Genomic DNA, 16,536 nt, shown 5'->3' on the forward strand with positions numbered 1-16,536 from the left:
TGGGTGATGGGTATTGAGGAGGGCACCTTTTGGGATGAGCACTGGGTGTTGTATGGAAACCAATTTGACAATAAATTTTATATATTAAAAAAAAAATAAAGACACAGGCGACATATACCACATTTTGTGCTCATCCAGCTTCTTTTGGATTCTCTTCCCATGTTTATTTTCCAGATGGTGCTACCCCTAAGTGGGAGGCCAGTACTTGGTTCCCATGTCTCCCCCACTGCTAGGTCACAGGTCACTGAGCGCCAGGACTTAGATATTCCTGCCTGAGGTTTGAACTGGAATGAGGCGCTATGTGGAGTCCATTTCCTGAGAAGGAAACAGAACACGCTAGGGAGGCACCCCACGCTTAGAGATAGTACATACTGAAGCTTCTCCTCCGTAAATTCCTGGGTGGCTCATTCACTTAAGCATCTGACTCTTGATCTTGGCTCAGGTCATGATCTCACGGTTTACGGGATCGTGCCCCATGTTGAGCTCTGTGCTGACAGTGTGGAGCCTGGAGCCTGCTTGGGATTCTCCCTCTCCCTCTCTTTCTCTGCCCCTCCCCTGCTCTCTCTCTCTGAAAATACATAAATAAACTTAAAAAAAAAAAAAAGAAGAAGAAGCTCCTTGCTCAGTGTCCTTGCTGTTACCTGTGTGTCCACGGGAAGCTGAACATGGCTTGGGGCAGATCGGTGACAGATTTTTGGCATTGTTCTTGCTTTCAGCCACGTGCTCTGCCTTTCCCAGAGAGTCTGCGAATTCTCTAGTATCTGTTCAAGAATTCACCTGTGGCTTAGCTGAGCTAGAGTAGGCCCTGTTGGTTATAGCTGGGACCCTGCTCTGAAATAGAGCATTGCAGGGAGAGGTAATTATTAGAAAGGGAAGATCAGGGGACGCCTGAGTGGCTCAGTCGGTTAGGGAGGAGTGGGAGGCAGTGGGAAGGTGAACGGAGAGCAGAATGAGAAGCACAGGACTTCGGCTCAGGTCATGATCTCAAAGTTCCTGGGTTTGAGCCCCGCGTCGGGCTCTGTGTTGACAGCTCAGAGCCTGGAGCCTGCTTTGGGCTCTGTGTCTCCCTCTCTCTATGTCCCTCCCCCACTCACACTATGTCTCTGTCTCAGTCTCAAAAATAAAAAATAAACATTACAAAAAAATAAAATAAAGGGAAGATCAGGAAGCACTCTGGAAAGTGTAGCTATGAGTAGTAACCGGGTGTTATCAGAGTGGCAGGTGAGTGAGAGAAGATAGTGCAGACACTGACAGGTGTCACATAATACACACAATTATTTTCATCAGGAAGGTGACAGGGCCATGTGTGGGGTAAATCACCCGACAGCTGTGTAGAGAAAGGACACAAGGGACATACAAGTGAGACAGGCAGCAAGGGGACCTTGTGGGAGACACGTGTAGTAACGACACTGAGAAGTCATGAGTCTCTGAAATGTGAGTCCTAGAACGGATGAAGAGAACAGGGTGTGGTAGGAAGTTACCTATGAGATATAAGAAATTTAGGATGTTAGTTGGCTGGATGTGAGAATGATAAAGGAAGTGGGTTCTAGAATGACACTCAGGCATCTAAGTTGTGAGATTAGGTAAATGGTAGGACCGTTCACTGAGACACGGAATGGAAGAGAAGGGAGGAAGGCAGAGGAAAAGATGAGGAACTAGATATGTTTCAGTTGAGAAGTCAAAAAGGAACAACCCACATGAGATTGGATATGTGGGACTGGAGTAAACAATAGAGATTTCTGAGTTAACAGTGCATGGGTGATTGTAGACATCTTGACGGTGGTAAGATCAACCGGGTGGGATATGTCCTATGAGACGAGAAAGAGGCAGAAGATACAACCCTGGGTAGTATCAGTAAATTGTTTGGAAGAAATGGGGAACATAAAGTAAGTGGAAAAATAATATACAAGATAATGGGGGGGGCCTAAAGAATAAAGAGATCAATTGGGTTAGTTCCATATTGAAAATGTTCAGCTAATATGGCCATGAGATGTTTATTGGTGACCCTGGGATGGACATTTTGATAAAGTGAGGGAGCCAAATAGAGAAGTAAAGTAGGGGATGAAAGGTCACTCTTTCTAGTGACCAGGGTATGAAAGGAGGGCGAGGTGAGTCATCATCTTGAGTAAGATGAGCAGGCGAACGATCACAAGGCCACCTACGTATCTATTGGTGTGGGTGACTTCAATCACACAGGCAAAGACCAACAGGAAGTCAAGCAACCACAGGGCTAGTGTTCAAATGAAGTATCTCCACTGGCCTTGAAGGCACTCAAGATGATAACAGCACTTGGGGGGCAATGGCAGAATGAGCCAAATGCCATAATCCTTGATGAATGTGAAGCAACGACAGAGAATTCAGCAGACACAGTGGACGAGTGGGTGATCCATGAGACAGCATGGTTAGGTGACCTAGACCTCAAAGAGGAGGGGTAATTGTAGGAATGGACCGAATGGACCTTCCTTTTCCTTCTAGGTTTGTGGTATGTGGAGTGATGGTATAAGGGCATTGGACAGAGCTCTGGGGGGGGGGGTAGGGGGAGGCTGGGAATCCTGGGGGTGTCCTGACTTTGTGCTGAGGGCACCAGGGAGGGTGATGGCAAGGTCAGGGGGAGAGGGAGGCAGTAGGAAGGTGAACAGGGAGCAGGATGAGAAGCACGGGAGTGTATTGAGAGAGAATGTGGGACGAGAGAAAGGTTGTCAGGATGATTTCCACGCGAGGCTGTGACCAAGGTTTCCATGTGGAGGGAAACCTAGTGGACCGAGCCTCAGAGTTCCTATGTGGGTCTGAGGCCCCATGATCCAGAAGCCACGTGCCCTGATGGTGGCCTTGGAATATGAATGGTGTCACCACACTTTAATTGTGCTTAGATTTACAAACAATATTGATAGCAATCATGGCTTTGGAAAAGTCTCAGGCAGATGGAACTAGTCAATTTCGTCTTTCCACAAGTTTGAAACAGCAGTTTTAGGTGACTGAAGGATTACGTACATCTTCAGGAGAGGCCAGCTATGGCCTAAATTGTTCCAAATCTCTTCTTTTAAAACAAAAATGTGTTGAGAACATTCACATTCACACTGGAGATTCCCTCTGAGGAGCCGACAGAAGCTTCTGCAAAGGCGATTTCTTTCAAGGGGCTTCACTCATTTCTTTTCTTCTTTTTCTTTTCTTTTCTTTTTTTTTTTTGAGAGAGAGAAAGAGAGAGACAGTGCTGGCGATGGGCAGAGACAGAGGGGGAGAGAGAGAGACAGAGAGAGAGAGAGAATCCCAAGCAGATTCCATACTCAGTGTGGAGCCCAACGCAGGACTCGATCTCATAACCCTGGGATCATGACCTGAGCTAAAATCAAGAGATGGACACTCCACCGACTAAGCCACCAAGGCAGCCCTCACTTCTGTTCTTGTTTAGCCCGTCAGTTCATTCAATCATATGTGGGAACTCTGCTTGCCAGAGGACTATAGGACTATAGGACTATAGGACAATAGGACTATAGACCTATTCATCTTGAGCAGTAACTCTGCACAGTATTCAGCTGGTGCTAAATGTTTAGGAACTGCACAAGTGTTGGTTGAACATACGGACTTGGAGGAAGAAATCATAATCTACTTGAGCAGGCTCACATTGTGTTTGGGATTACAGGAATACACATCTCCTAAATCACCCAAAACATGGAGTAGTCTGGCTTTCTTTCTTTCTTTATTTCTAATGTTTTTTTAATTTATTTTTGACAGACAGACAGAGAGTGAGCAGGGGAGGGGTAGAGAGAGAGACCGAAACACAGAATCTGAAGCAGGCTCCAGGCTCTGAGCTGTCAGCACAGAGCCCAACATGGGGCTTGAACCCATGAGCAGTGAGATCATGACTCGAGCCCAAGTCGAATGCTTAACCGACTGAGCCACCCAGGCGCCCCATGGCATTATAGTTTAATAGAATACTAAAGTATGTATTCTAGAGATCCTCTCAGACCTACCCTCTTCTCCAGATCCAGAAAAAACTGAATGACATTGTGCTCTTTGCCATGAGGAAGGACAAGTCCCAGTATAGATTTCTGCACATTTCTATGGATAAGAGACATGTAATTAGGGTTATTTCTGGTGCAGCATGAACCCAAACATGGGACTTGGAATTTGCTCCTTGACTCCCTCTAATCCAACCACAAACACCAGCCCGTGGTTCGTAGGAAAATTTATATGCAGGTCGTGGGAAGCAGCATATATCAAACATTAACACACATAACAGTGGAAAATCATTTGTCAAGCATTCCTTTTCTCCCAGGTTCTTTTGCCCAGCCACGGCTGTCCTACTGGCCTTTTACCTAGCTTTCTGCTTTCTTAACATGTCCTTTGCCTTATCTTTTATTTCCCTCATTCCTCTGCCTGCCTCTTCCTCCAAAGAAAATAAAATCAAAGCAAGATTAACAGGTTATTCTATTTCACAGGAAATAATTATCTTTTGTTTTTTTGCGATACAATTTCCAAATTTCATCTTTTTCTCTTCCTAATTTGTCAAAACTGTTTCTTAAAGAACGGTTCTATTTTGCCAAGATCCCTGGTACTAGCTGTTTAGAAAATACATAAACGGGGCGCCTGGGTGGCTCAGTTAAACATCTGACTTGGGCTCAAGTCAGGAACCAGTTCGGGAGTTCGAAACTTGCCTCCGGCTCTGTGCTGATAACTCAGAGCCTGGAGCCTGCTTCAGATTCTGTGTCTCCTCTCTCTGCCCCTCCCCAATTTGTGCTCTGTCTCTGTCTCTCTCTCTCAAAAATAATAAATATTTAAAAAATTAAAAAAAAAAAAAAAGAAAATATGTAAACAAACGACTTGTTCCATGTGCCTTTGGTCCTACAAATGGTAAGGACTGGAACCTTCTGGACCATCTGAAATGAAACGCTACTTAGGGATGTGCACGAGAGCCCATACATTTCATGCAGCACCATGTAAACAATTCTAATGAACCTGCACGACTCCAACTTGTCTTTGCAGAAACTCCCCTGATGTCAGTTTCATTTGGTTCTTTTCTATTTGCACTTCCTTGGTGTTGCAAATTGGAATATTCTGTTTTCTGGGAAAATTATTAGAGCACATTTTCTTTTTCACTGATACCGATGTAATATATAAATGTGTGCTTATGCATTGACAAATATATATGTTACACCTACTGCATGGCACCTACTGCCTTAGGGAAATGGGTGAGTTCACAGTCAGCAGGTGGGGAGACCAGGGAGCGGCCTGAAGCCAGTGCGGTAACAGGGGAAGCTGGCGTTTTTAATTAGTAGCTATTGAATTGAGTGTAGCCAAGTGGTTCTCTGGAGGGCCCTCCATAGCCTTCAGACATGGTCATTGTGTGCAGTTAAGCAGCTGATGTAGCTGCAAAATTGGTTTTGCCGGGTATATTCAGAAACTTGTGCACTGGATGGTGGGCTGGCTTTCTTCGTAATTGAGTTCTTTATGGAACTAAATGCTTTCACTTAAATGTTTTTAACTTAACTTAAACATCAATGTTTTAAAATCACATTACCCAGCTTTATATCACTTCCTCAGATTGGAGTCCAGATTTGTACTGGTGGCAGATTTAAAATTTGGTTTTGGCAAAATTATTCCATAAGAAATATAGAAATTTAACTATAGAATGCTATTACTAATACAGAAATGGAAGAAAACAAAGACAAAAAACTATAAGAAATACAACTTTTAACTTTGCATCATTAATCCACTCTGAGGCTTCACGAGATTTTTAGAAGAATGGGTGAAACCAAACCCAAACCCTGTTTTGGGTTATTTACCTTGTGACAATTTCTCTAGCTAAACAAATTATTCCACGGCTAGGTACATGAAACACCTTCTCCTCCGATCAGAAAATTGATTAGATCATCTTGTTGTTGGTTTTTTTTTTTCCCTTTTTTTGTTTTTTTTTTTTTCTTTCTTTCCTTTATTTATTTTTTGCCATTGCTCCTTCCAGTGAGATAGACAAGTTCATGAAATCAGCCAACTTTCTGCCTTCCTTTTGACCTGCTATATATTTCACACACACTCTTGGGACTGTTCATGAGGACAGATGTCTTTCTGCTTCCACTTAATGAAATTAATTCGATTCAATTCATTCATTCATTCAACAAATATTTATTAAGCACCTACAATATGCCAGGCACTGTGCTGGGTGCTGGGGATACAACTGTGGACAAGATAGACATAGTCCCTGCCCTCAAGGAGCTTACAGTCTAGAAGTTACACAGACAAGTACACACACAGGCAGTTACAATGCGGTATGGTAATGTGGTGGGGAGAGGACCCCGAAAGGGCACCTAACTCAGTCTCATAGGCAGCGGGTGGTGGACAGTTGTGGATCGCTTCCTGGGGCAGGTGCAGTCGATTTGGTACTGAAGGATGAGGACGAGTTAGTCAGGTAAAGATACAGGGAAAAGTTACAGCTCAAAGAAAGAGTAAATGCGGTGTCCTGTGTGTCCTGTGTGCTGCTTGTGAGGTTTGAGGGTGGGCAAGGTTGGGGAGGGGGAGAGAAGTCATGGAAGAGAGAAGGGAAGACCAGGTCACGAAAGGACTCATTCGCTCTGCGGAGAGCTTGGGATTTTTCCTGAGGGAACGGTGCGTGTGTGTCCTCAGACCTGCGCTTGTAGAGACTGACCAGGGGAGGGAAATCTTGAGAGTGGGAGCCAGGCGCTCAAGCCTTCACCTGTTCCTAAGTCATCTTTCATGTCATACCCTGTGCTCGCTCCAGCCCGCCTGGCTGCATACACTCCTTCAACAGTGCTCTGAGGAGCACAGCGGTGGATCTCTGCTCAACCCTAAGGCTCTTAACGCCTCCTCCACCTGTGAAAACGCATCTGTCAAGGCCACGCTTCCGAAGCTATCTTAACTTGTGCTTTCTGCCAAGATCTCAACACATCGTGATGTTTATCGGGACCACACTATTAATTATTTCAAATGATCTAAACCTTCCTTCGAGCCATGTTAATTTCACCCATACAGAAGGTGGGTTTTGGAAATAAACATGGGTATAATTTTCTTCACCAATGCCGGTTGAAAACAAGGAGAAATTCTTCGTGTTTCTGGTCTACCACAAACCATTCTTCGTGCCTTCGAGTGATTTAAAGGGAACGAGGCGAACGGGGGGTTGGGGGAGAAGCCAAAGAGACACATTATTTTATGCAGCAGAGTGTATAGTCAAGTAAAATTTCAACACACAAGTACAGGGTATGTTGCTCTTATGACAATGAATCCTCCCCGATTCAAACACTCTGCCCGGGACAATGTCACCGGCTCACAAGGCAAAACGTCTGTAAAAGAGGGCAGCTTATTATTTGGAGACGGTAAGGGCTAAGGACACGCTCCAATGTGGCCCACACTTGACTTCTACAAATCCCCTCCTACACAGTCTTAGAATTTCTCAGGTAACTTTTACAATGAGAAGAAAACAACCCTTAAGCTCTGTGGATATTATAAGAATGTCCGTTGTTTTATTCTTTTTGGTGGGTACAAAAACCACAATTTTGTACACAGAACAAGATTATAAATAATACTGATAACACGAGTGACCCCGAGTCTCTCTCGCTTCTACACTGCAGACTGATGACTTCACATAACATTGTTTTCGTGTTGTCTGTGTTCCGGGTACCGAGACAAATAGGATCTGTGGACACCGACGCAGGTGACAGAGGGGAGGTTACGGCAACGAGGAGGGGATCAACTTTTGTAAAAAAAAGTCTCTAGAGTTGATTACAGTGATGGCATTTATCTCAATTATTGCAATGTATTGTTCCCTAAGATGGTTAGAAAAAAGAATCGTGTTGTCCTCTACTGAATTTACGTCGGTTAAAAAGCAAGCATGTTTCAGTATGTTTTCTCCAAAGTGAGTGTAAATACTTCCTTTAAATTTTCACAGGATTTACATGTGTGTTTATTATTTTCTTATCACAGTTTAGTGATTTGTTTTCTCAGCTGGAGTCTTCAACGGAACACGTGGGTGTTCTGGAGACAGGTTAGCAGGTTCATGGACTTCTCTAACTACTTGACCCCTTGCGGTGAAGACGGAGGCCTTTCTGAGAAAGGACTTCACAGTTTAATGCGCTAGCTCGCAAGTCTGATTAGTTTTTAAGTCCACTCCAGTGAAATTTGTTGCTGTTAATACGCCCATCCCAGCTCCCCCTCCCCCCCACCCCCACTCCCCGAGAAAACCTAAATTGTGAGTTTTCCTGATATAAAATCTGAGTTTGGGTTTCCGAGCTGAGCTCATGCACGCGTTGCTGCTGGACCGGCGGGAGCATCGGGACACGCCGCCCGCTCTGGCCCGGAGGCCTGGTCCGCGGCCCCTGCTCAGTGCGCGGGCTGCACTCCCGTCCGTCACCAGCACAGTTTGATTAAGGCACTCAATTATGTTTTTGGTTTTCATGGTAGGTCCGATGCAATGACAGCCAATCCCGAACTCTGTCTAATCGTAGTTCCCGTGTGTACCGCCTTGGGGCAGTCGGGCGTCAAAACGCGGCCGTTCTCACCCACGCTCCCAGTGATGGATAATCTGGCTTTGTTTCTTATGGCTTCAGAAAAGGTCAGCTGGGTGCATGGAAAGGAAAGAGAGAGAGTGTGCAGTGTTACAATGCTTCTGTTCCTTCGGCAATGTGAGACACAACAAACACCAAGATATCGATAATTAGACATCTGCATTTTTTCCAAGATTCTCTTTGGTCATATGAACACTATGCATGCCAGGGAAGGAACGGTCAGCTACCCCCAAGAATAAATCGGTCTCCAGTTTGTGGTCCTACCTGTTTCGGAACTAATTTTGAAATTTGGTTTGGCACATCTGGGCAAGACACGGCTTTTGCCTCCTGGCCCTCTAGAGCCCAGGACTTCTGGTCCAGCTCACAGCCTTCCCTATGCTTGTTCATTGGTAATTGAGACTCTTGATTCTTGTCAGAAAATGTCTTTACGGTGCAGGCATTATCCTCAACACTTTGATGAGCTGCCTAGGCACACTGTATCTATCTATAGACTATTCTTGACACGTCTTCCTGTCTTGGGAACACAGATCCACAGACACTTCAATCATGGGGTACACATGACCCAGAACAGCTCGGTTAGTGACTTCAAGGTCCTCCTCTGTGTCTTCTGGAAGCTAATTCGTATTTTAGGAAGCTCTGAGTGCTTCAAGGAGGGTGCACAGAAAGGGGGCGTGTTTAGATTCCTCAGGAGCTGGCCTGGCTGAGGAACCTTGCAGCTTGAGGTTATGGGGTCAGGTTTCTGAAATCCTCATGAAATTCCTGTTCTCTGTCACATTAAGTCAGTAGCAGGTGACAATATTATGCAGAGGAGAAACAGGCAGTGTTGTGTATATCTAGTGACTGCTCATTCGTTGTCTTTGAATTTTTTTCTAGTGGCTGAATTTTAATGTTAAGTCCAGAGGACAATAAGGTAAAATGAGATGTTCCCTAAGTTTGTTATGGCTCATTATTTATTTCTTGTAACTTGTAATATATCTTAATTCCCTGTTGTGAATTTAAGTTTACCTGATTCTTTAGGAATTCTATCTTTATATTTATTCTGTCCTGGAACTTAAATATTAGAATAATTGTATATCAAATAGGATTAATAATGGGAGTAGAAAATGGTGTAATGTAAAGGTTTAGGGACCAGATGCCCTGATAACGTTAAACTGTTAATGGCTTATTGATGAAAACCAAGGTCATTATCATAGCTCTTTAGAAGACAGTCTCAACAATTAATATGCATCTTCAAAATCAGAGGTCAGGATACAATCTCTACAGAAACTGCTCATCACTAAATTAAAATAAACCAGGACCAGAGTTTGAATTTGTTTCCTCAGATTCCCTTCCGACATTTAACTTGAAGTAAAATAGAAAATTATTTTTAAAAGTCTACTGGTTTAGTTTTGCTTTCCTGGTTTTTGAAGAGGAAATACAGTTAATAAAAGCATTGTGATATTTTGAAGGTTTGTTTTTGTTTTTTTTTTCCAGAAGGCATTTGCTGTAAAATCTATTTTGGCTTCCTTTCTTTTCTTGATTGTCTTTGTGAAGAAAGGAACATATACAAACGGGAAAGATTCTATGTGCAGATTCAAGTAATCATCTATAGATTACTTCTCTATAGATTAGTGCAACTGAGTGGAATAATGTCTCTGAGACCTCCTTTTTTTGTCTTTAAATCTTAGCATTCTTAGTTTTTCTTTTTAAAAATTTTTAATATTTATTTTTGAGAGGTGGGGAGGAGCAGAGAGAGAGAGGGAGACACAGAATCTGAAGCAGGCTCCAGGCTCTGAGCTGTCAGCAGAGCCTGACGTGGGGCTCCAGCTCATGAACTGTGAGATCATGACGTGAGCCAAAGTTGGATGCTTAATCGACTGAGCCACCCAGGTGCCCCTTAGCATTCTTAGTTTTTAGCATTATTATTTCTTATACTTAAGTCTCCTAAGAAAGTTTTCCAATTTGAGCAGCCTCGATAGGTTCACAGCAAGCTGAATAAAATGTCATTTCTATTCAGCTTGCTGTGAACCTATCGAGGCTGTTCAAATTGGAAAACTTTCTTATGAATTTATACGTGGTCTGCGCCATTTTAGATTGTTGAGCCTCAAGGCTATGACCTTAATTGTATGTGTTCCCGTGAGGGGTAATCACTTTTAGAGTAAATATTCTACATACGGAAAGTTTCAGGTTTTGTTTTTGAGATTCTAGGACATTATTTAAATTATCAAAAATTTGCACAATTGTGGAAAATAGTTTTTGAAAGGAAAAAAGTACAATAAAAGCTCTTCAATCTTCTTGGTGCACATCATTTCATTTACCCTGGGTGCCATTAGGTCTTTTTAAAAATCATGGATACGAATGCTTTACTTTTATTTGAAATGTACTATTTCAGGCATGAGGCAATGGAGGCGAATCATTTGATAAGTTGTAATGCCAGGTTCCGACTCCAAAAACTACTACGTGTAAATTGTATGCACGTCACCTGGGAATTTTTATCTCTTTAGCAACTTCCCAGATTTTGTAATGGACTGGCATCTGTGTTTCTTTCTAGCATTTTCTAAGGTTCTTTTTCTTTTCTTTGCAACCCTTGCCTTGGACCTTGCTGATGGTTGGAATGTTTTTGCTATGCTAAAGAGAAGTCAGTTGTAATGAACTGGTAATAAAAAACCAAAACAAACCAAAACAAACAAATAAAAAAACCCCTTAATTGTAAGACATAAAATTCATTCCAGAATTAAATCCAAACAACCGACTCTGAAAACTTGTCAGGGATTGTTTCTCTCAGTTTGGGAAAATCTCTCCTCATTTGCATAATTAAGATATAAGCATTTCTATAATGGCCAAGAGACCTTGACATAATCATTGTTTGTTGTTTTGCGATCAGAAGGCAAACTCAAAACATTCTGATCTGAGTGAACTGAGGGTTTGTTCTTAATTCTTTCCATTCCAATTGGGAAAGAACCATTTGGGGCTTACGTATGTGTAGTTAATACTCAGTCATCCATCGATTTGTGGATTCTGGATAAAAACACATCTTGGGTAAAAGAGAATGGCTTTGTTCTTTGTTCTGATATACTAACAAAGTGTTTCAATAGCTTTTATATGAATAAATATCAAAATTAAGCATATTTATCTGTCAGCACCTCAGATGTACATCTTCTGAAAATTATATTGGGTGTTTGAGTCTCGGTGCATCAAACATGAATGTCTCTTGTGGGTTCACAGGCTCAACTGTCATTGGACACAGAGTGAGCAGCTGATTCAGTCGACTATCATCTATAATTTTAGAAAATGGGTCTTACAGACCTGATTTTAGGAAGAGTAGTAAATGCTGGCAGATCTTTTTTTTTTTTTTTTTTTTTTTTTTTAAAACACCGTCTCTCCTTAGAGAAAGAATGTAGTGGACACTTAGATTCTTAAAAAAAGTATTGCCGTCTCCTACATTTCATTGACTATTCACAATTTTTTATTGTGGCACAATGAGAGGATGTGAATAACTGAGGCTGATCCGGCTTACTTGAAAGCAACTAAAGCGGGAGGAAAAAGAGGCCATAATTCACTGCAATTTTTATCTTTTCTGTCTCCTCACAAAGAACACATACATTGTTGGCATCTTTGATGGAGACGCTGCTGTCTTGCCTAAGCTGTATATCCACCTTAGTGATACTGTGGACCTAAAAGCTGAATTTTGTCTAATAAATATGAATTGTAGTCAATATCCTGACGATCCCTCCTACCTAAAGGTCTGGCTCAAGGTACTGTCAGATGAACAAACAGCAGAGTTGCACTCTTAAAAAATACAGAATATGGTTAATGCAAAACAAATCAGAATAGGAGCTAAGATTTTTGGGCACTTATTCTGTGTTTGGAGTTGTTTCTAAAAAAAACAACAACATATAATCATGGAATAATAGGCAGCTGTCTAAGCGTTGATCATCTGAGACGTTTTTATGCTTATTTTGTTAGCAATTCTCCTAAAATTGGATTGTTCCACAGGAAACCCAGAACTAATTTCCATTTTCTCCCAAATTTAGGGGAGGAAATCCTGTTTTGGTCATTTTCCAGAGCAATCCTGGAGGTTTGTTTTTTTGTCTTTCTGACCCTTTCAATGCAGATATCTATTGGCAACATAAAGTTTCGAACGGTGCACCCGCAGCCAAAGAAAACCGAACCAACCACTTTGCACTGAAGTTTTCAAAAATATAAAGCTCTAATCGGAAGCAAGCAATATCACCACTGGACAGACAGGTCACAACACTGCGTTTACAGGATGCATCACCCACTCACTGTCGTCAGCCCTAAGTCCTACCCCTAAATTTTAATACTTTCGGTTCCATATACGTTGTAACCTTCTCTATAGGTTGCTAAATTCTGGGTACTGTGCGAGGAGGTTGGGTTAAAAGTCTGTGCACTGTTGGCCACCTTCATTCTCTTCGCTTCTGCCCTGGACTTGTAACAGAATTCTATCAAAGCCACCAGCATCGCCAAGCCCAAGCCGCCGACCAGAATGTAGAAAACGCCTGCGACGTTGCTCAGGCTCAAGGCGCTCGTCTTGTCCTGGGGGGAGGGGCGGATAAAGACATTTCAGTTAACCCTGCAAATGTCACACCCGGAAGGCAAAACAGCACATGACATCCAAACAGCCAATCAAAGCAAGTGCCTAACTGGACCTGAAAGTATTGACGTGTATAGATCACTGATGCAGGTGTATGGATGCAAGCATAAAGCTTACAGCTCTCAGAAGTGAAATGATGACGACTGCCAATGCAATCGCATGTAATTACATTCAGTAAAACTTGTGACATGTTATCATTGCTAAATATGCAGGAGAAAACCACCCCACTCAGCCAGAGAAAAGCGTTTATGTATTTACTCAGCGCGGCAGAGTGGGCTTATTATTAAGTTTGAAAATGGCATGTTTATGACCCAATTACATGGGAAGGGGATTCTTCTGGTTTTCCTGCCATTACGTATACTTTGAACGTTTGAAATTTCCCTTGAATAAATCTCACTCCAGGTTTCCTACTTAAGGAACTACGGTATTTTAAGCTACCAGTTTCACATTTTCTTCATTGTTGCTCTACCAAATATATGGTCGTAATGTTCTGGGTCTGCACTATTTGTTTTTTCAGTCACAGGTGCATGGGAAATCTTAAATATCATATACTCTTTAGGAATAATTATATATGCATCACACTTAGGTAGCTTTTTACAAAAAAACCTTAAAAAATACATGAATTACCATGGCTAAGTGAGACATAAATTATTTTTCTATGGACAAATTGATAAGTATTCTTATGGATTGAAAAATAAGATTCTATTATTAATCAGTTAATACTTTAAACATCTTTTTCTCCAGAGCTTTTGTATACATACTATCTCATAAGCCATTTGGAGACAGTCAAGCGTATGATTGGAAGATACTAAAATCGTAACAAGAGTTCAGAATTTTTTTCATGAATTGTAAAAATGTCCATTATGTCACGTCATTGGAGGAAGTATTTTGGGCAGACTGCATACACGGTGTATGTTTTGTGCGAGATCTGATTCAGACACTTAAATAGTTTTCTTAGGGGAGTATTTAAGTCAAAAGATGTACTAGGTACATGGTCCGCTTAGCCGTGATATCAGCTGATTGGGCCACAAATTTAGAGTAACTTCATGTTAAAAATAATTGCTCATTAAGTATTTATGCTTCTCTGACTTTGCATGAGGATTGGAGAGAAGGATTTCATTATTTGGCCAAGCTTGTCTCGTTCCACTCTGGTTCAGAGGCAGGAAAACAAGTGGTGAAAACACAGGGATAAGCCCTGGAAAACTATCAGTGAACATAGATACTTTGTCTCTTTCTTAAATGAATGGAGGCTCTCCTCTTTAAGCCGTTTACTTGTTTAATGTTTTAGAATAACTAATACATTTTTTTTCTTTGTAAAAGAAGATAAAGAAAAAAATAAGAAAAGATTTCAAGAATCTCCAATCATGGCTTTCAGGCACCGGTATTACAGTCTATTAATTTGTGCAGGTAATTAGATTCTCTGGTAAATTATTAGAGTGTTCCCTTTAGAAAGAAACATTTCCTTTAGAATGTAACACTATTTTCATTCCTACTCCGCTGAATCAGGTCTACAGATCTCCTGCACTTGCACCAAAAAGAATTCATGAATAAGAGATCTTAACTTGATATTATTCACAAGTATCACTGACTTATTAAAATCATTTGGATAGACTCCCGGTCGGACAGTTCACCGCTCATCGGTCAGCACAAAACTGTAAGAGGGCCTCTTCAAACTAAAGTGGAATGCTTGGCAACACAGCGACCAAAGGCTGGCCTTCAGCATAATAATGTTTAGTGTTTACAATCTTTCTCAGGATGACTGCCGAGCAATTTCCCATTTCCTGCTTTGACAACCCCTGGGTTCCCGAAATCATTCACAGATTTCGTGGTGTTTGCCTCTGAAAACAAACAGGAACCGCAGCGGAAACACTACTTTCGCTCGTGGTTGTGGAATCTGAGAGCCACAGAAGGCATCTCGGCGTTTTGCATGGTTTTGCTGCCAATCGGAGTTTCCCGGGCAGCGTTCCCGGTGGGGAGCAGGGCCTGGGCCTCTGGGGAGGCCGCCCCGGGGCCGGGATGCGCCTCAACGGCCTCTGCGCCCCCCAGGGTGGGCACAGGCGCTGGGTGCTGCCGTGTCCGCCTGTACAGTTGCCAAGCGCTCCCGTTTAGTGCCGTGGGGACCCGACGGGAGGCCCGAGCTGCAGGACTGACCTTGCTTCCCGAGTCCTTGGCTCCACATTCACCTTTATCGTACCACCATCTGTTTTTCAGCTTGTCTAAGACGCCTGCCTCACTGAGTTTCAAAACGGCAAGGTTTACAGGAGTTCTTCACGTGGAAAATAACATAAATAACATCATACATGTTATTTTATGTTATTCAAGTCAAACTACATCAGAACCGCACGGCAAAGTGACGGAGCGGAGGCCACAGTGGGTGCGGGGCGCGCCGGAGGCCCGGCTCCAGCCCCGGACGCAAAACTGGGGCCCTGCTCCATCGCTTTAGGTAACAGGCGCATGCTGCTAAGGGAGGATCTGTAAATAACACGTATGCAATTACTGTGAACCCAAAACTATTGGCCTGGCTCGCTTCGGCCTCGACGACCTTCCCCAGGCAAGGGTGGGAGTCGTTCGAATTCCAGCGGCCCCTCCCCGCCCCTTACCCCCCAACCCCTTTCAGAATTAGTGGCCGTGGCTGCAGAGGGACGTGAACAGGAGCTACACTGCCCTGGCCTCACGCCTCACGACCCCGTGATTCAGTCTGTGGGATCTGACTTGACGCCCAGGACACCTGTGCTGTGTGCATCCTGGCCCGGACTTGAACCACGCTCATCGGGACCTAGTGGGGGAGGACCAGGATGCAGGTGTCACTGACCAAGGGCTGGCTGCCCCGAGTAGAGGGCAGATGCCTACATCACTGACGTGGGAGCCTGTGCCGGTACCTTCCTTCTAACTGCAGTATTGAATCTAAATAATATCGCCAGGAGCCGTGTTCCTCTACCTTGAGTCTATCGCCTTGATGTGCTGCAAATACAAAGGGAATGCACTTTAGGATGTACTCTGTGAACAGGGTATTACCAACAAACACATGACAGGTTAGGGGTAACCAAGATTTTTATGAACTCTTCTCCTATAAAATGCCCCTCCTTTTGTACTATCAGTACTAACTGTTACATAAGGAGTCTCAAGGGAGAAAGGTCAGGCATCACTCAGGATCAGTGTTCCAAGGAATCTAAGACTTGCCCCAGGTGTCGCCGCCATGTTAACACCTCCGTGTGTATCAAATAAAGGGGACGGATGGCGAGCGGTAACTCCCTGCATCTCCCGATGTTATCGTTTCCATGCTTGGTTGCTTTCTGTTTCTCTTTGCTTTTACAAACATTCAGAGACAGACTCATTCAGTTTCTCTTGACATTCCTAAGGCTGCCACGATCGTTTTCTCTGGCTCTGTCTCCTAACACCTCACTTCTTCTAGGAAATACTGAGTGCATT

The 16,536-nt window shown here is 43.1% G+C and overlaps 1 protein-coding gene across 9 annotated transcripts in view; it reads right to left on the reverse strand.

Moving 5' to 3' along the window:
* Nucleotides 1-6,104: 6,104 nt before the first annotated feature.
* Nucleotides 6,105-16,536, reverse strand: part of GRIA4 (glutamate ionotropic receptor AMPA type subunit 4) — a 396,312-nt gene continuing 385,880 nt past the window's right edge. For 2 of the 9 annotated variants that reach the window (XM_053900551.1, XM_053900547.1), the window contains 3 exons: nucleotides 15,259-15,373; nucleotides 12,915-13,049; nucleotides 6,105-8,565 (listed from right to left, as the gene is read on the reverse strand). In XM_053900551.1, coding sequence (XP_053756526.1) covers nucleotides 8,401-8,565; nucleotides 12,915-13,049; nucleotides 15,259-15,373 — 415 coding nt within the window. In that variant the 3' untranslated portion in view covers nucleotides 6,105-8,400. Of the gene's footprint in view, nucleotides 8,566-12,801; nucleotides 13,050-15,258; nucleotides 15,374-16,536 lie in introns of those variants that run through there. The other 7 variants (XM_053900549.1, XM_053900548.1, XM_053900550.1 and 4 more) reach the window with 7 other exon arrangements.

This window comes from Panthera pardus, unplaced genomic scaffold (genome assembly GCF_024362965.1).
Source record: "Panthera pardus isolate Hobbes unplaced genomic scaffold, ASM2436296v1 HiC_scaffold_12, whole genome shotgun sequence".
Lineage (NCBI taxonomy): Eukaryota > Metazoa > Chordata > Mammalia > Carnivora > Felidae > Panthera > Panthera pardus.